The 20,535-nt window shown below is 30.9% G+C and overlaps 1 protein-coding gene across 3 annotated transcripts; it reads left to right on the plus strand.

The window, feature by feature from the left end:
- Positions 1–13,681: 13,681 nt before the first annotated feature.
- LOC110620663 (UBP1-associated protein 2B) lies at positions 13,682–20,099 on the plus strand. Of its 3 annotated transcripts, none has more exons than XM_021764473.2 (2): positions 13,682–15,259; positions 18,709–20,099. In XM_021764473.2, the coding sequence occupies exon 1, from the start codon at positions 13,816–13,818 to the stop codon at positions 15,241–15,243; it is 1,428 nt and encodes a 475-aa protein (XP_021620165.1). In that variant the 5' UTR covers positions 13,682–13,815; the 3' UTR covers positions 15,244–15,259; positions 18,709–20,099. The 3 variants fall into 3 exon arrangements, with proteins under 3 accessions (XP_021620165.1, XP_021620166.1, XP_021620164.1); XM_021764474.2 differs by lacking the exon at positions 18,709–20,099 and adding an exon at positions 16,424–17,871; XM_021764472.2 differs by lacking the exon at positions 18,709–20,099 and adding an exon at positions 15,831–16,161 and having other exon boundaries at positions 13,683–15,259.
- The last annotated feature ends 436 nt before the right edge of the window (positions 20,100–20,535 follow it).

Here is a 20,535-nt window from a genome sequence, read left to right on the forward strand (position 1 = left end):
ACATGCTATCTCATGATTTAATTCTTCCACCTGTATTGTCTCAGCATTGAACCGTGAGATAAAACTCCTTAAAGGCTCACCCTCTCCTTGGCGGATCTTCTGCAAGTCAGAGGAAAGTTTTTTAGGAGGTATGCAAGTAATAAATCTAGATTTAAATAACATAGCAACTGTGTAAAGTTTTGAATTAAATCTAGACTCAGATGTTGGTACCATTTCTAAGCCAAACCTATGAGTGTTGATGAAAACACTCGGCATAACCCAAAATCGTTAACATCCTGAAGTTGCATGGTTATCTTGAAGATTGCCAGGTGCCTTCTGGGATCTGTTGTTCCATCATGCTTATCCAAGCTAGGCAACTTGATCTTGGCTAGAAATGTTTCTGCTAAGATTTCTTCTAAAAAAGGTGAGGTATTGTCTAAGCTGAAGTCATCCTCTTGTTCCCTTTGTTACCTTTGCACAACTCATACCAGTTTTCAATTAATGCCTTTTGGAGCTTTGTCTGATTCATCTTTGGACTCGGCCTTTCTCTTAGACTGCATTTTGATTGCTTCTGCCTGAACCCTTGGAATGTCTACGAATGCCTACTCTCTTCTCCTGAGAGTCATGTTTGATGCCTCCTTCCGAACTTTGTATTGTTCGAGGGTAGCCTGTAACCTTTGGATATATTAAAGCATTTACTCATTATTTAGATTATTGAGATCTGCTTCATTGACTATTGAGGACGTGTTCTGTCCACTTTTAGGAGTGGAAGAAACGATGACGCCCTCGTTGGTAGCGATATTAGTAGTAACACGTGAACTACCAGCCATTTTTAGAGAAAAAGGGAGAAATTCCTTTTTTCAAGAGAAAGAGTAAGAGACGGGTCATAATCCAAATGAATAGAGAGGATATATCTCCTGACAGCAGAACCAAATGTTGTTGTCAAAAAATAGAGTTGTGTGTGATTGGCTAGATCTGCAAGAAAGAGAGTGTGAGGTGGTGGTGGTGCCCATGGTAGCCACTTCGACGTTCAAGTCGGTATACTGGAGAAGAGAGTGAATATAGTGAATTGCTTAGAGTTTGAATAGTGTAAGAATAGTGTAAGAGAATAGCATCCCTTTGACTCTGTGATTCTTCCCATTTTGTACTGTAAGAAGAGGAACATGAATATAGCATTTTCTATTAATCCAGTGATGATGTGACTGACTGCTTGATAAGAGATATCGCTAACTAATAGGTTGGTAATCGCGCAATTACAGGCGTAATGAAAATATGTTGGACTATGCCTGATAACGGTAACTTTATATCGAGACTTATCCTATCTAGGGGAGAGTGAGTCTTGATAATGAACTGGGTATTAAGGTGTCCGGGTCTTCCTTTTCTCTGGGGAGATCGCGTTACTCACTTATCAGATTCTTACCATGTAATTTTATTCTGTGGTGACAGCTCATACTTTATTCTGATTCTGACTCAGATGTGGATGAGGACGAAGATGAGGTGTCCCTCCTTTTCTTGCCTTTTTTCTTTAATTTTTCTTTCTTTTCCTTTTGCACCTTTATTTTCTTTTTATCCTTTCTTTTCCCTGTTTTACTCTTGATTTTTACCGGTGGTAAAACTCCATAACAGTCGTCTTCATTGCTATCGCAATGTGAAGATGCCTGGTTCTTACTGGAGGATGACGCTGTCGACTCCGATTCTGAACTTGACTGTTTTTTAGTCTTTGTTCTACTGAATGTCTTCTTTTGTTTACTGGATGACTTTTTTTATGAAGTTTTACTAGAGGATTCTTCTTGCTTTATCTTTTCCTTTTCTTCTAAAGTAAGCTGATTGTACATCTGCTGACAAATTAGTTTAAACTCTTCAAGGTTTTTAGCTGCTGCCAATAGGGCTTGACATTGGGCCTTTTGGGTCCCGAATGATGGTTTTCCTTGTTGCAGTGTTAATTTATCAGCATAAGACACAGTAGGAAACTGTGCTTTTTTAAGTATCTAATTTCTTACAACCATTTCTGTGGTAGAGTTCCTAAATGATCCCCACCATTTTACTTAGTGCTTCTTTACTATAACTGAAATGTTTAACTCTGTTGTATACTGGAAATCAAAATACCATTGATATACCCATGGGATAAAAAATTGGTAAAAAAATACATTAAAGGAGGTATATACTTTTCACTCGGGTGTGGTTTATAATGGATTTTAAAATACTGATATACTTGGAGTACTTCTGAAGATAGGACCTCATCAGTAATACCCCTATATTGCCACCATTTTAAAAACCAATTAGGAAATTTAGTGGTGGTTTTAATACTTTGTTGGTCAAAATATATCAACCACGAATAAGTAGTGGTTGGGTTTTGAATACAAAAAACATTTGTCCATGCATCTATATAATCAAAGTAGTTATACGAGGTAGAATACTTTTTTAAGGTTTTAAACTGTATTGCAGTGTATAAACTCGAGATCGGCCAATCTTTTGGATGGGCGACCCGTTTTATTTGAATGGAAGAATATGCTATTACTCTCTTATGATGTTTATCAAAATTGTGTTTTATTCGAGCTGAACCAGTTTCTTCTAAAATATTTTGATAATACTCCTGAGGTTTTGAAATGTCTTTTGGTTTGAAAAACCAATTCTCAGGATAATTTTTTCTAACTACTTCCCAAGGGTTTATGTCATTAAAACCATGTTCTATCTCTATTTCAAATTCTGAAATATTCTTTAAAAACCATTTATAAACACCAGAGTTATAACCTTGAGAAGATTGGAATTTTGGCAAACCCACAGCCTTCAACGGATTTGATGAGTCTTTACTGTCTACCGTTTGAGACAGATTAGTCGTGCCATAAGCGGGTACGATCGCTTTAGATTTAGAAGCCATACCTGATTCTCCAGAGGAGGAGGCTATATTTTGCAAGGCTTTAATTACTTCCGGTGATTGATTTAGTTCTTCGATCCACCTTTTTAAATCCTCTAGAGTTTTATCTTGGGGTTTTATGGTTTTACTAGGTTCAGAAGGTTTTGCAATGGTTTTACTGAGTTCTTCTAAATGTTCAGAAAGGGCTTTAGGGGTAGAACTGGAGCTGGACTTTATTTCCTTCTGTTTACTCTTCTTTCTTCCCATTTTGCTGTAAAAATTCTCGAGTTAGAAAATCGGGTATATTATTGTTATTACCTTTAATATATTCAATATCAAAATTAAAAATACTTAAAATAGCTTGCCGCCTAGCAAAAATTTGCTTAGAAGCAAGATTTTTAACATCTTTCTTTAAAACATCTTTTGCAGACTTACAATCAATTCTGACTAAAGATCTTTTATTTAACAAATCAGACTAAAATTTATTTATGCAAATTACAATACTTAAGATTTCCTTTTTAATAGTAGAATAATTTAGTTGAGCTGAATTCCAGTGTCCCGAAGTAAACTGGATTATTTTCTCTTTATTATCTAATTTCTGTTTTAAGATTCTTCCATAACCTATGTCTGAAGCATCAGTTTCTACAATTTTAAAGGATTCTGGGTTTGGAAGATATAAACATGAAATCTCTTTTACTAGTGATTTTATGTGCTTTATGATGCTGGTATGTTCTTCAGTCCAGGGTCCAGCATTCTTCTTAAGTCTATCATGCAATGGTTTTATTATCCTATTTAGGTTGGGATAAAAATCTATAACATAATTTAGGCAATCTAAGAATCTCTGTAATTGGGTTTTATTAGTTATTTCATTTGGAAACTTATCTCCAAATACCATTGTTCTCTCTATTGGTTGAATTATTCCTTGTTCTATATAATGTCCTAAAAATCTAATTTTAGTTTGAAAAAGATTCATTTTAGTTTTACTTAAAGCTAATCCATTCTTTTTTATTACCATACAAAATGTTTTTAAATGCTTAAAATGTTCTTCTATACTTTGGCTAAAAACTAAGACATCATCTATATAAACAATACAGAATTTTGAATAAGGGTTAAAAATATCATTCATAATTCTTTGAAACTCTGATGGCGCGTTTTTTAAACCAAAAGGCATCACGTTCCACTCATATTGTCCAAAAGGAACAGTAAAAGCTGTCTTATACCTATCATTAGGGTGGATTTGAATTTGCCAATATCCTGATTTCATATCAAATTTACTAAAAATATTTACATTATATAACCTATTTAAAAGATCCTTTTTATTAGAAATAGGGTACCTAATCCATTTTAATATTGTGTTTAATGGTTTATAATTGATGACTAACCTTGGTGTGCCTCTTTCTATTTCTGCGCTTTTATTAACATAAAAAGCTGCACATGACCAAGGGCTTCTTGATTTACTTATTAATTTTTTATCTTCTAGTTCTTTGATTTCCTTTTTACAATGTTCTATTAGTTCTGGATTCATTTGAATTGGTCTTGCTTTAGTAGAAATTGTTTTTTCATCAAAACTCTCTTCATAAGGCAGATCTACCTTATGTTGTTTTCTATTCCAAAAGGCATTAGGGTGTTCTGCACATAATTCTTTCTCCATTTCACTTTTAAGTTTTTCTATCTTAATTTTTATAAATTCATTTTCTAACTGATTTTTAATCCTGGTTAAATGCACACTATTTTTTAAATCTTTTAGGTCTTATGTTCTGGATTTTATTATCGAATTTATTTCCATTGTCCTAATAGAATGTGCCTTGATCAGATTTAAATTTTTTCTCTTAGGCTTTTCTATGAAGTCCATTTTAATCCTTTTACCCTTTGTTTTAACTTCTATATAATCCTTTTTTACCAAATAGGGTGTTATTAGATTTATAAATGGGGTTCCTAGTATTACTGTGTGATTTATCTGTTGTGATAATAAAAATACAGTTTTTATTTCTAAATCCTGATTTATAATTAATGCTTCTGTCTTCCCTAAGATATTTAGACTAGTTTTATTTGTTGTTTTTAATTTTTCTTTAGTCTCCTGCCAAAACCTTTTAGGCACTAGGATTGATTTTATACAATTTAAATATGCTCCTGTATCAAATAATGCTATAGTATTTATCCTAAAATCTTCTGATAATTTAATTGTTATCTTTACTAAATATTTTCTAGAGGTTATTTCTTCTAATAGTAGTATAAAATTATTATCTGTTTCTTCACTGTCCAATTGATTTATTTTATCCTCTTCTTCTTCATCCTCATTATCCTCATTAGTTGAAGATGATTCAGAAATTAATTGTTGTTCTAAAAATTTTATTTTCTTTGAATCTTTCTGAAGCTGATTCCTTAATTCTTTTACTTCACTTTTTATTATCCTAATTTCCTTTTGCAAATCTTTTATAGATGCTGTTTCCTTTGGTTTTTTGTTTTTACTTAATATTTTAGTTAAATCATAGGTCTGTTTCTCTATTTTAGGAATGGTATTTTTAACTTTTTCTGATTCATCAAAACTTTTAATTAATTTTTTAAGAAATTTTTCTTTAGTAGTACTATTCTCTATACTGTTTCCTAATTCCAATAATGAACTCTATTCTTTAGTTAAAACATTTATTGAAGTTTCTGACAAACTAGTTCCTAATTCATCAATTTGGTCATCACTTTTTGTTATCTCTGATTCTGAATATTCTGACTCTATATATAATTCTTGAATTTTATTTATTATTTCTTCTTCTAAATTTAACTCATTTAGTTTTTTATTAAACCTACAAAACTTAGATGTATGTCCTTTTTGTCCACAATTATAACATATTAATTCTTTAAACGATTTTTTATTCTGATTTTTATTTATTGGAACCTTCTTCCTATATTTGTTATGAGGTTTATAACTTTTCTTCCTATAATATTCCTCTTTACTAGGTTTTGCTATATATCTCTTCTTGTAATATTTATCATTCTTATAATACTTTCTTGGTTTAAATTTAGAACATTGACCATTACAATTTTTATCCTGCGCTATTCCATAATCAAACTGCTTACAGAAAGATCCTAGTTCTTGCTTTATTTTATTCATTTCATATTTCAGAGTCCTTTGTAATTTTAAGTCTTGACAAATCTGTAGGCCTTCCTTCTGTATTATACTAACTAACTGGCCATATGTTAACCTTTGATATGGTATTGGGTTACCGAATCGTTGTTTTATATTATTCCTAACCTTTTCTCCTAGGAAATAAGGAAGTCCTGCTAGGAATTTTTCTTTCCAAAAATCTTGATTTGAATCTTCCCTTAACATTAATCTAGTAAAAAATGTAGTTTTATAATACTGAAAATCACTTAATTTTTTACATTTTAAATTACTCAATAGTTCAGCATTTTTATCTTTTAAAAGGGATGGGTCTCCTATAAAATGTAAAGAGATTGTTAAAATTAAGGTTGATACTGCATCCTAAATAGCTTCTCCTAATTCATTATATATGGGTTCACCTTCACTATTTACCTGAACTGAATTTAATATGTCTAACTGTTCTTGATCAGTTAGGTGGTAATCCCACCAATCATTTAATTGTCCTGTAAAACCTGCTATAATTATCTCAGCTATTGCTCTATCTGAAGCAAAGGATTGGGTTTTATATGCATTGGCTGCCATAGTCATTTGTTGTAATAAACTTAAAATATTATATTCAGATAGTCTATCTATATTCCATTCATTTACTGTTGAAGCATTATATTTAAATTGAGATGTAATATTTGGTTTTTCTATTAGTCTTAAATCTGGTGCTTTACTCACTATTTCTTTAAGGGATATAGGATTTATTTCAAATTGCTTAATATCTTCTGATTCTGGCTGACTTTGCTCAGTTTCAGATTCTGATTCTTCCTCTAATGTATTTATATTCCTGGATTGGGGGGTTTCTGGAACTATATTTTTGCTTGATTCTGTAATTTCTATCTTACTTAACTGGTCTTTCAAACTTTGCAAAAATTCATTTTTATTTGCTTTTAATTCCTTTTGGCTTGAACTTGATATCTGGTATGGTTTAAAAATATATGGTTTTATTTCTTTTTTCTCTTCTATTTTTACTTCTTTTTCTTTTAATATTTTCTCTATTTTCTTTAACTGAGTCTCTATAAATATTAGACTTGCATTACTAAAATTATTTTGTTCTATTACCTTTTTATCTGAATCATTTTCTTTAGCTATCTTATATGGAGCATAAATTATCTCATTTTCTCCATGTTTTATTTTACTAATTGTTTTAGGTGGAAACTCACTTTGGATTACTTTATCATTTACAATCCATTCTGGCCTCTTATCCCTTACTGTTATTGGGTTAATATATTTCCTTTTGTATAACTTAAACCACTCAAAAAATCCTATTTCTCCTTTATCCTGGCTAATATAATTAAGATATTATTCTTTTAGATTCTCAAACTTATGTTCTTTAACAATTTTATTTAGCTTACTCAAATTCTTTGTCTTTGTTATTTCCTTCAAAAATTTCTTTTCAATCTTTTCTTTACTAAGAACATTTAGCTCTCTATTTATATTATTTATATTTTCTGTAATAGCAGTGCTGATGGTGATTCTGGTGATGCATGTGCTATTTCAGCCTGCTGATTTAAATAGTTTTCCACCAGATTGTACACTGCTTGGGGGACTGAGAAACTATAATCTACTCCTTTCATTTTAAGCTGTCTTTCTGGGATGTCTAATGTAGAAAATCTAGGTCTTACTATAGTTTGTAATACCGGTTTAGATTCATCTCCTTTATATGTAGCATATATTACCGAGGGTAGGTTTGAGACTCTACCTATATCTTCTGTTACTTTTGAAGATGAAGATCTTGTATACCTAGTACTTGCACTTCTATTAAATTTTAATGATACTTTACCATCCTCGAACTGCTCAATTTTATTTAGGTTTGTATTTGGTTTTAGCTTTTCTTGTTTTGGAGGGGGTACGATGCCTTTCAGTATCCATTCATCTGGCAGGGTTATATCCTTCCATTGGATTATTTTAGGAATTACTGCATTTATTTTAGTTAGATCCGTCTGTAAAAATCTTGTTTCTCCCTTTTTTGGTTGTAATTTATATTTGGTTCCAAAGGCTGAATTCATAGCTTTATAATGAATTTTATATATTAATGCTATTGGAATAGATCCTTGTTTCATTTTATAATTATGTGTTTTTATTTCTAAGACTATACTGTCCAAAATATTAAATCATTTAAGGAGATTGTCATATCTGGATAAACTTCAAATGATATTGGTCCTTCACTTAAACTGGTTTCTATAGTTCCTAACAAGGAATCCTGAAAATTTAAAAATCTTGCATCTCTTACTACTGCTAGTATACTAGTGTTTAGTCCTTCCCTAGTTAAAGGTTTTATTCCTACTTGTATTAATCCTATATGAATGTACTTATATTTTTTACTCCTATGATGATTTAATATTCTTCCTGATAAAAGAGTTATTTTCTCAAAAGGTTTATTTAACTGAAAATCTCTTTCCTCTGTTTTTATCACATAATCAGTTTTAAATTTTGGAATTTTATAAATCTATTCTTTATCTACCTTAGGAATTTCCCACTTATCTATTGCTTTTACAAAATCTTCTAATATTAACTCATTTTTATTTATTACTCTTTTAATTTTTGAAGATTCTGAATCATCTGATTTTACTGTACTAGCCGCTTTACACAAAAAAGGATCCATTTGCAAAGATCTTGAATTATGTTGCGGCCACTGCCTGTTATACCCTATGACGCCTAAACCTTGGCTAAAACGGGTTCAATTGGCATACCCAAAACATACTTTTTCAAAATCTTTAATCATAGATTCCTTCGCATGCAAAAACATTTCCAGGCTCTGGTATGCTTTGGGTATGCCAATTGAAGATTTCAATATATATATATATATATATTTCCCATTCTTCTACGGCACAACAATTTGCCGGATTGAAGATGTCTAGTTTTTCAGTCTATATACCAGAGAGTATATTTTTACTATAAAATGATTTAAAACATGCAAACAATTTTCTGATGTGGAAGATCAGCCTAAGCCGCAACCACAGAGCATACTTATGGAGTTTTAGTTTTATTATAGAGGTCAGGGTTCCTGCAACCTTAACCTGGGATCCTCAGAGTTAAGTCAGAGTGAGGAGGGAGAAGAGAAGAGTGTCGTCAATACGGGCTTATATGAGTAACAGATATAAAATATAAAATAAAACTTACTATTTTTAAAACTTCTAAGAACTAATACAGAATTTTTGGAATGAAAGAGAGAATTTACAAAGGAATATAGAGGGAGAGAAAGAGAAGAAAATGAGTTATGATTTACAAGTGTGTGTCTTCACAAGGGGAGAGGCTCCCTTTTATAGAGAAATTCTTAGCCTTTACTGTAGAGTCACAAGAGCTTTACTGTTGCTTCACGCGGCCTTTACTGTTCATAAATAGTAATCTGTTTGCTTCTTTTTACTGTGGATGAATAGTTTGTCTGCCACTGCTGCTCCTTTTTACTGTGGATGAATAATTTGTTTGCCACGTCTTTTACTATTTTTGTCTTCTACTTTGATTCTGATGATGAGGATGAAGATGAGGTATCCTTCTTTTTCTTACCTTTCTTCAATTTACCTTTCTTTTTCTTTTTTACTTTTGCCTTCTGTTTATCTCTTCTTTTGTCTGTTTTACTTTTAATTTTTACTGGGGGAAGAACTCCATAACAGTCGTCTTCATTACTATCATAGTATGAAGATGTTTGGTTTTTTCTGGAGGATGACGTCTGGGATGACGCTGTCGACTCCGATTCAGAACTGGACTGCTTTTTAATTTTTCTTTTGGACTGCTTCTTTGAAACTTTTTTACTGGAAGACTTTCTTGATGATTCTTTATCAGTGGATTCCTTTGACGATTCTTTATCACAGGATTGCTTTACTTTTTCTTTTTCTTTTGGAGTAAGCTGATTGAACATCTGTTGACAGATTATTTTGAATTCCTCAGGGGTTTTAGTTGCTGCTAATAAGGCCTGACATTGGGCTTTCTGGGCTCCAAATGATGGCTCTCCTTGTTGTAGTGTTAATTTGCCAGTATAAGACACAGTAGGGAACTGTGCTTTTTTAAGTATCCATTCCTTAACAACTATCTCTATGGTGGTGTTTCTGAATGATCCCCACCATTTAATTTTATGCTTCTTTACTATGGCTGGAATAGAAGTTTCCGCCATATACTGGAAATCAAAAAACCATTGGTATATCCAAGGAATAAAAAAGTTTATACAAAAATACATTAAAGGGGGTATATAGGTTTCATTCAAGTTGGGTTTATAGTTGCTTTTGAAATACTGATATACTTGAGATACTTCAGACGAAAGAATTTCTTTAGAAATACCCCTGTACTGCCACCACTTTAAAAACCAGTTTGGAAATCTAGTGGTTTCTTTAATATTTGACTGATATAGTTTAGACAATCTAGAAACCTCTGTAATTGGGTTTTATTAGTTATCTCATCTGGAAATTTATCTCCAAATACCATTGTTCTTTCTATAAGTTGAATTATACCCTGTTATATGTAATGTCCTAAAAATCTAATTTTAGTTTGAAATAGATTCATTTTAGTTTTACTCAAAACTAATCCATTTTTTCTTATTACCATACAAAACGTTTTTAAATGTTTAAAATGTTTTTCAATATTTTGACTAAAGATTAACACATCATCTATGTAAACAATACAGAATTTTGGATAAGGATTGAAAATATCATTCATTATTCTTTGAAATTCTGAGGGTGCATTTTTTAAACCAAAAGGCATTACATTCCATTCATATTGTCCGAAAGGAACTGTAAATGTTGTTTTATATCTATCATTAGGGTGAATTTCAATCTGCCAATATCTTGACTTCATATCAAATTTACTAAAAATATTTACATTATATAATCTATTTAAAAGATCTTTTTTATTAGGCATAGGATACCTAATCCATTTTAATGTTGTATTTAATGGTTTATAATTTATAACTAACCTTGGTGTACCTCTCTTTATTTCTGCACTTTTATTTACATAAAAAGCTGCACATGACCAATGACTTCTCGATTTACTAATTAATTTTTTATCTTGTAATTCTTTATTTTCTTTTTTACAATATTCTAATAATTCCGGTGCCATTTGAATTGGTCTGGTCTTAATTGAGATAGATTATTCATTAAATCCTTCTTCATATGGCAAATCTACCATATGTTGTTTTCTGGTCCAAAAAGCATTAGGATATCCGCACATAATTCTTCTTCCATAAATTTTTTTAACTTTTCTATCCTAGTTTTTACAAACTCACTGTCTAATTGGTTTTTAATTCTAGTTAAATGTACATTATTCTTTAAATCTTTTAAATCCTCTGTTTTTGATCTTATTATTGAATTTATTTCCAATGTCCTAATTGAATGTGTTTTTATTAAATTTAGATTTTTTGTTTTAGGTTTTTCTGTAAAATCCATTCTAATCTTTTTATTCTTGGTTTTAATTTCTATACAGTCCTCTTTTACTAAATAAGGTGTTATTAGGTTTATAAAAGGGTTTCTAAAATTACCATATGATTTATTTGTTGAGATAATAAAAATACAGTTTTTATTTTTAAATCTTGATTTACTATTAATCGTCTGTTTTTCCTAAAATATTTAAATTAGTCATATTTGCTGTTTTTAATTTTTCTTTAATCTCCTATCAAAATCTTTTAGGTACTAAACTTGATTATATATATATATATATATATATATATATATATATATATATATATATATATATAATTATGTTTTACTAAACTTATTATTTATATATATATTTATAGATATAATTATGTTTTACTAAACTTATTAATTCTAGAAAAAAATATTATTATTTATAACCGTTTCTTTTAATTTCAATAACCTATTAAACTTATTTTTCATTATTATAATAATAAATTACTATATATATTTTTTGGTTTCATTATTTTCTTCATAATACATAATATAATATTACAATATCATATAAATTTTTAATAACTAATTAAATTTAATTATTTATTATTATCTTTTAAATCATTGCGGTTAATTTTAATGGTCTATTAAATTTATTTTTCATAATAATAAATAATATAGTTAAAATAGAGTTGTCCTACCGTTTAGTTTTGGAATTTATTTCAACTACTCTAAGTCTCAACCTAATTAACTAAAACATAAGGTAAATATAATAAATTACTTTAAAATTCAAGTATAATTGTATAAAAATTATGTATTTTTATTTCTATGATCGTTAGTTTTTATATTATAAAAAAATAGAGTTAATTATAATATTTTTTATTTTTTATTTAATAAAAAAATAATTTATTCACTTGTTACTACTTATTAAAAAATATTTTTAAAATTAAAAAATTAAAAATTAAAAATTTTAAATATCGATTCTTATTATAGATTCTATCAAATCATTATTATTTTTTACGACTTTTATTATATTATTATTAATAATTTTAATATTTTACTTTTTATTCATCAATTTTTCTAAATATATATTTATTTAATTTATTTATAAAATATATTTATATTTTATTATTATAAAAAAATTTATTATTTAATTTTTTAATATGAAAAAATTCATAATTGATTTTTCAATTTTAAAAAATTCATTTAATATATTCTATTATTTAATTTATGTAATATAAAAAACTTATTAATTGATACGCAATTTTATAAATATATTTATTAATTATCTTGATTTTTTAAGAAAAATTTATTATTTAATTTTTATTATATTGAAAAATTTATTAATTAGTCTTTCCAATTTAAAAAATATATTAAAATATTCCTTACAAATTAAAAGATATATTAATTAATTTTTTTTAATTTTAATTATTAAATATTTTACTATTTAATTTTTATAATATTAAAAAAATTCCTTTTATTTTATAAAAATATTTATTAATTAATGATAGTTTTAATTTTTTTTATAATATTTAACCGTTAAAATTGATGATGGACTAATTAATAATTTTTTGAAATTTTAAAAAAATTTTAATATATTTTTTTTAAAATTAATGGATTAATCAGTAAATTTTTCTATATTATAAAAAATAAATAGTAATTTTTTTTTTAATATTTAACCACTAAAATTAACTGATAAACTAATAAATATACCTCTTAGAACTTTAAAAATATTTTAATGTATTTTTTAAAAATTAAAAATTAATTAATTAATTTTTCTATACCACACTAATCAAATAGTAATTTTTTATATTAATATTATATATTTTATAAAAATAATTTATTATTTATTTTTATGTACAACTATTTATAAAATTATATATGTTTTTATTTTATTATTAAATATTATATTTTAAAAAATATTTAATTATTTATTTTTATATAAATAATTTTTAAAAATAATTATTAATAAGTAAAAAAACTATTTATAGTTTTTAAATTTAAAATAGAAATCCTAAAATATTACGGAATGCACCTATAATTATGCTTTAATTTTTTGTTTATGCATGCTAGAGTAGTTGTGAGATAATCTTTCTGCTTCTTAAATACATGTCACTAATTCTTTTTTTGTAAAGATCAATTATTAGATATGATATTGTAAAACGTCAAAGTGCCATTAAATGTTTCTAAAGAACAAAATAAGAATAGAACAAATATGAGCAAAGTAAGATTAAAGTAATAGTTATTAATGAGCAATTGTACATAGGATAGGAGATTCGCAAAAGTTCGATGCTTGCGATGGTTGGGGCTGTGATTCCTAACGGGCCAGTTGCGGCCCACGCCGCTCAGTCTGATTGATAGAAGACTGGTTGGAAGCACTGGCCGCTAGCGAATAAAGGAGCTTTCTCCAAAAAGAAACCCTAGCCTCCCGTCCTGATATTGATTTATCTCGCCAATTACCATAGTCGGGTTCACTTCTTGAAACTCTACCCGCATCAACGACAATGGCAAAGAAGAGAAAGCAGGATTCCAAAGTCACCGAACCAACCGAACCTCCAAAAAAGCAGCAACAAAAACAGAAGCAGAAAGAAGAAATTATGGAACTCGTTCCGGAAGAAGAAGAATATGAGGAAGTTGAAGAAGAGGAGGAAGATGGAGAAGAAGAGGAAGAGGTGGAAGAAGAAGAAGAAGAAGAAGAAGAAGAAGAAGAGGAAGAAGATGATGATGATGGCGATGATCAGAATCAGATCGACGATGAAGATGATGAATCTCTAGATAAGCTTCTTGAACCGTTCAGTAAAGAGCAGTTAATCAATTTGATACGTTATGCAGCTGATACTCACGGAGATATTGCAGATCGTATACGTAAGATAGCCGATGAGGATCCCGTGCACCGCAAGATCTTTGTACACGGCCTTGGCTGGGATACGAACACCGAGACTCTCATGAATGCCTTCAAGCCTTACGGGGAGATCGAGGATTGCAAGGCGGTGTGCGACAAGGTCTCCGGTAAATCCAAGGGCTATGGGTTCATCCTTTTCAAGAAGCGAAGTGGCGCTAGCAAGGCCCTAAAGGAACCTCAGAAGAAGATTGGCAATCGGATGACAGCTTGCCAGCTCGCTTCCATTGGCCCTGTCCCAGCCGCTGGTGCAGCCACTCCTGCACATCAGCAGGTGTCTGAGTATACTCTGAGGAAGATTTATGTGAGCAATGTTGGTTCGGATTTGGATCCGCAGAAGCTGACTGCCTTCTTTGCCAAGTATGGGGAAATTGAGGAAGGTCCATTGGGACTAGACAAGGCGACTGGTAAGCCCAAGGGATTTTCTTTGTTTGTGTATAGGACCGTTGAGAGTGCCAAGAAGGCACTTGAAGAGCCACACAAAAACTTCGAGGGTCACATTTTACATTGCCAGAAAGCAATTGATGGGCCTAAACCAGGTAAATCTATGCAGCAACAGCAGCAGCAGCAGCAGCATCATGTGCAGAACTCGCATTTTCAGAGAAATGATAATCCTGCTTATGCTGGTGGAGTTGCTTCAGGGCCAGCCCATTTGATGGCACCTTCTGCCGCACCTGGGATTGGTTTTAACCAAGGTGCAGGAGCTGCAGCGGCACCTGCTTTGAACCCTGCACTCGGACAGGCACTAACTGCCTTGCTTGCGACTCAGGGTGCTGGATTAGGCCTCACTAATCTGCTAGGGACTCTGGGCTCTGCAGCTTCTGTTAACCAGGGTGGTGTGCCTGGTGCAGCACCTGGAATGCAGAGTGCATATGGTAGCCAAGCAAATATAAGCCCTGGAGTGATTGGATCATATGGAAATCAGGGAGTGATGCAGGGTGGATACTCAAATCAGCAGCTGGGCCAAGGTGGTTCTGGAAGAGGGCATGGTGTTGGGCAATATGGTGGTGTTGCGCCTTACATGGGTCACTAGATTTCTTATATCCTAGGTAAGATGCGTAGTGTTCACATCTCTTGGCTTCAGAAACCATTGGAAACAATACAAAAAACATTCCCATATTTATTAGTTTCATTAGCACACCTAGAAGTTCCCATAAGTCTACAAAAGCAGCTTCTCTGCCGTGTCTTCATCCATTAAGGATTTAGTATGTCATTAGCCTTTTTATAGAATTTATGCACTGATCAATTTATATGCTTGATCAAATTTATACTGGCATCCGTTTTTCTGCAAATTTTTGTAAAATTCATGTGCTACTTAGCTAGCTTCTTGCATTTTTGTACCCCTTTTTTTTTCTCCAAAAGGTGAGCTAAGCTGAGTTTTGAATGATTTATACATTAATGCGTTAGAATTGTTTTCTGCATTGTTTATTAAAATTCCCTAGCACCAACCACTTGAGTTACCAAGTTATAATGATTTTGCTTTCATCATTATTTTAGCATCAAATTGTTGTATACCTATGAATAAATATTTTAATGATGCTTTTAACCATTTTTCTAAGGATTTTAACTCTGATTCTCTTTTGAAATCGTTGTCTTTATGCTTTCCTACTCATTTTGCAGATTCCTTATAGGTGCATCAGTCTTTTAAGTAATGGCCTGCAGATTCTTCTGAAGTTAATGGAGCTTATGCAATTGAAGTCTTTATAAATATGACCCAACCTTTTGGTTACTAGAAAAGCTCTCTTCAAATATCTTTGGTTTTTCTCTACTTAGCTTTGATTTAAAAACATTGTATTTTGAGTTTTGATATTTTAGTTTAAAAGCTTTGGAAACAAATTGGCTTCTACTTTCACGAATAATATTTGTATGGTGTGCAGTGAATCAGATTGAGAAAAGTGCTTTTATCTAGTTTTTAATCATGCCATGCTCCTCTGCATGTTTGGCTTTTAAAGCATTCCAACGTATTCAATCTGATTGTTTGTGGTAAAATTTTATGACCTTAATTTTCTGTTCTTTCTCATCCTTATTTTACTGGTTTTGCAAGTTGCACTAGTTGAAATCTGGAAACCTAATTTATTCTGTAAGTTGCATGGTAATTGTCCATGATGTGTTTTAAATGGAATTTGAGAACTTGTATTCTATTAGACATTCATCTTTGTCATTAGCACTCACAGAGCTTAGATTGTTTTTCCTGCCATTTCTTTTAAATGCAGGTTGAGTACGCAGCTGGGTGAAAATAGTACTAACATGCAGAAACAGTATGCAGTTAGGTGAAAATATGTGAAATGTTCAATACCTGAAACCAAAAAATAAAGAAAAAAAAGAAAGAAAAAACAGTCCGTGGTGATTGATTAAAATTGTCTCCATATTTGACTTCTCCTCCCCTCACGGAGACTGGTTTCCTTTAGGTCTTTGATGAGTATTAATTTAGCTTTAGGATCCATGGTATTTTTACTTTAAACTGTCAAAATTCTTTTGCTTGGAGCATTCTGATATCTCATTATGCCTGCTATTCTCAAATAGTGTATGACCAAATATTTTCAAGGCATAATTGCATTGGTAAAAAATGTGTTTCCATTTTGAACTTGTTTGATTTAAAAACTGATTCATGTTTCTTGGAGTGGCTGGGCCCGTGTCTTAAGATTCTGCATCATTCTTGTCATGGAACAGGTTAAAGATCAATATGTTTTTTGGTCGAAAAAGCTCAGGATTTGACTTGATTATTATGCAACATTATTTTCTCAAGGTTTTTTTTAATTATTATGCTTTATTTATAATTACACCCATATTCATGCATTTAACTAGCAACGCTGCAATTTAAGTGCACTGGTTGCTACAGTTGACTTGAGCAACAGAGAACAAGGTGATTTCATTGTTGTTCGATGTGAGAGGTTGATCATCATCTTCGTCATCATCTTCTTCCTCTTTTTCTTCCCCCTGCATTCCCCCTCTTTTTCTTTTCCTTGTTTTCTTTTTCATTTCTTTTAAATTAATTTTGCAACTGGGAATTTATGGCCTCTAAACACCAAAAATCAGTGTGACATATACTGCAATGTTGGATTCTAGTTATTGTTTTAGGGAAGGCATGCTTTGAACATAGGCATAATGGCTGTTATGGCAGTTGGCTATTGAAGATTTTGGAATACTTCATTTTTAATTTTTATTTTGTTGTTGTCAAAGTCCTAAATGTTTTGAGAAAGATGTATTAGGATGTAAGAATCCCATAATGATGAAACCTTATCGGCATAGTTGCGAACGCAAAGTTTCTGAACAAGCATAGAGGATTCCAAGTGGATGGTATTTTATGTTTGCTCCTACTGTTAGTTTGGGAAAGGCATCGTAAACTGCAATTTTCTTTTAAGCTTTGTTAAAAGCTGTATGCGGTTTGTTTTGTGATGTTGTGGTACTTTATGGTAACTTGCAGTTAGAACTTATGTGTCAATGTTATAACGGTCGTCTGCTTTGCGGCCAAATGCATAAATATTGTTTTGTCATGTACTAATATGTTCTTCTCTGCAAAACCACCCCTTCCTACTCCCACTTTCCCCCCAGCAAAAAGGTTCTTAAATCCATAGAATTCCTTAGGTTCCACATCTTTATACAGAAACACCATTTTACCTTTCTTCCCAGCCCCCACCCACTATAAGGGATGCATGTTCATCACTATATAGGACGCCTTAGATGGATAGAACTGACATTCATATTCATAATCTTAAACCGAAAAATAGGCTAATGCGTGGTTAATTATTTGGCGATAACCCTATTACACAATATCTCCTGTGATTTTAGTTTTATTTAGACGTTTTTTTTGTTCCCCTTCTGCATTTTGATTCTGTTATGATCTTGTATGTTTCTTTTTTTGGTATTTCTATAATTCTGGTGGATGTATCAAGTGGTTATATTACTTTTGTCATGCTGAAGAAGCATGAGGTATATATATATATATATAAAAGAATTTGGTCAACCGCTTCGTTTGTGGTACCTTGGCAACGGACGCCAGGATACAAGGCGTAAAGGCTTAAAATAAACCATTTTTCCATTTATAACAACTGCCTTTTTTTATTTATATTTTATTTATTTTTTATTTTTATTCAATAGGCTTATTGGACAGACAGAAACTTTATGCATTTTTATTTTATATGATTATAATAAAAAGTTCTAGTTTTTAAATTTATTATTTAATTTTGATAAAAATGGTGATAGTTTTTATATTTTTCTTATTTTTTTTAAATACAAGCAAGTATTTACTTAATACATTTTACTCTACTTTAGCCTAACCTCCCATAAATCTCTTATGAGTTAAAATCTCTACTTAAAAGAAACTTTTATCTATAGTTTGACCCCACGAGAAACTTCCACACATCATCTGGAAACCCCAGCACATTATGTAAAGCCTTAACTCTTCTTTTATAAATAATTGTCTACATTAATCTCATTCACCGTAAGTATTTGCCAAGAAGCTCTTTATTCGGACAATAATTATTGCTCATTTTTTCAGACTCTTGGTGGACAATATTCCCATAAGGGTGTTCAAAAATGGAGAATCAATTGGTGTTCCTTCCCTAAGAACCAAGCAATGAGGATTTACTCTAGCCACCGGAATGCTGATGACTGGGCTACAAGAGGTGATTGGTGAAAACTGATTAGACAAAGGCACCATTTACAGCATAATATAGAAACTTCAATGCCATTGCATGTATTTGGTCATCTGGTGCTCCATCTTGCAACTCAAAGTCTACAGCTAATCCATTCTCTGATAGTGAATTCAAAACCAATGAGCTTGATGCTCCTGGAGGAAGACGACTCAGATGGGTTCAAAAGTATTTCATGATTTATAACTACTGCACTGACATGAAACGCTTCCCTGAGGGCCTTCCTGCTGAGTGTAAATGCTCCAGATTCTTATGATAGATGGCTTGGCTGTAGTCTTCCTGGTCAAATTTGTGATATAGCCCTATGGTTTTAAATTCTTTAGTTAAAAATTATTACTCAACAGAGGATAAAATTAGGGATTTCAGCTCTTTTAGATAGGAGTTTTAGTTAATTAAGGATTTGTAGGTGGTTAGTTATAGGTTAGAGTAGTGGTTAAGTAAATTAGGTGAATGCTTAAGTGTATTTTAAGAAAAAAAAAATTATTGCTATTTAACATGCGGTGTGTTAGATTTCATTTTTATCAAAATTAAATTGAGAAAAGATCACAATCATAACGAATTTGAAAATAGATTTTGTAGTTCAAAATTAAAATTTTTTACTATAATCGAGAAAACATAAAATTTATGTCTTTTCTGTCCAATATCTATTTAATATCATGCAAGCATTTGTACCGAAAGATTTAAAAAGGGTCATGCAATCCAGAAGCACAAAAGGGTTATCATAAACAACGATCTTTGACAACAGGGTCATTGCCAACTTCCACCAGATAGAAGCACTGGTCTATGGCATTATCCAATATCTATTTAATATCATGCACGTATTTGTATTGAAAGGTCTAAAAAGGGTCATGCAACTCAGAAGCACATAAGGGTTATCATCAACAACGATCTTTGACAACAGGGTCATTGCCAACTTCCACCAGATAGAAGCACTGATCTATGACATTAGCAAAGCATGCTCCGACATTAATTGTTCAATGGAAAAGAGCGTGAGGCTACAACAAGTACAATTTAATTGTTGAAGTCTCACAACTCATCCTCAATTCATTGTTGCAATTTTGTGATTATTTTTATACTTATTGCTTTTGATCTCATAGTCCGCCATATCTTTTTTAGTATTTTCATACTTGTTATCAGAAATGAATGGTCTCTCTTTAAGTATGAATTATCATGTGGTTTGAGTTTATATATTTATGATATAGCAATATGGAAATTGAGAGATTGAGAGCTTGATTCATATGCACCGTCATGTGATTTATTTTTATGTTTATTGCTTTTAATCTCAAAGCCCACCGTAATTTTCTTTGTCCCCTCGTACTCATCATAAATGAACGGCTCTAACTATTAATTGTCTTATGATTTGAATTTAATTTATATATTTATAATAAAGCAATATGAAAATTGAGATATTGACTGAAATGAGTTGTGTTGTTCCTTGAAATAATTCAAGAGAAGGTGAATTTGAATTTATTAAAAATTAAAGGTTAAAAATACAAATTAAAAAGGAATAAGAAAGAAATAATAATAATGAATACAATGATTTATAGAAGTTCAGCTATTTCAACCTGCATAATCTTTTCAAGGTCTTTTTTGAAAATTCAACTCCACCATCAAATTTTCTTTGTGTGAAAACTAAAACCTTTACAATTCTAAAGTAAAACTCTTACTCTTTG

Source organism: Manihot esculenta, chromosome 8 (assembly GCF_001659605.2).
Source record: "Manihot esculenta cultivar AM560-2 chromosome 8, M.esculenta_v8, whole genome shotgun sequence".
NCBI classification, from domain to species: Eukaryota; Viridiplantae; Streptophyta; class Magnoliopsida; order Malpighiales; family Euphorbiaceae; genus Manihot; species Manihot esculenta.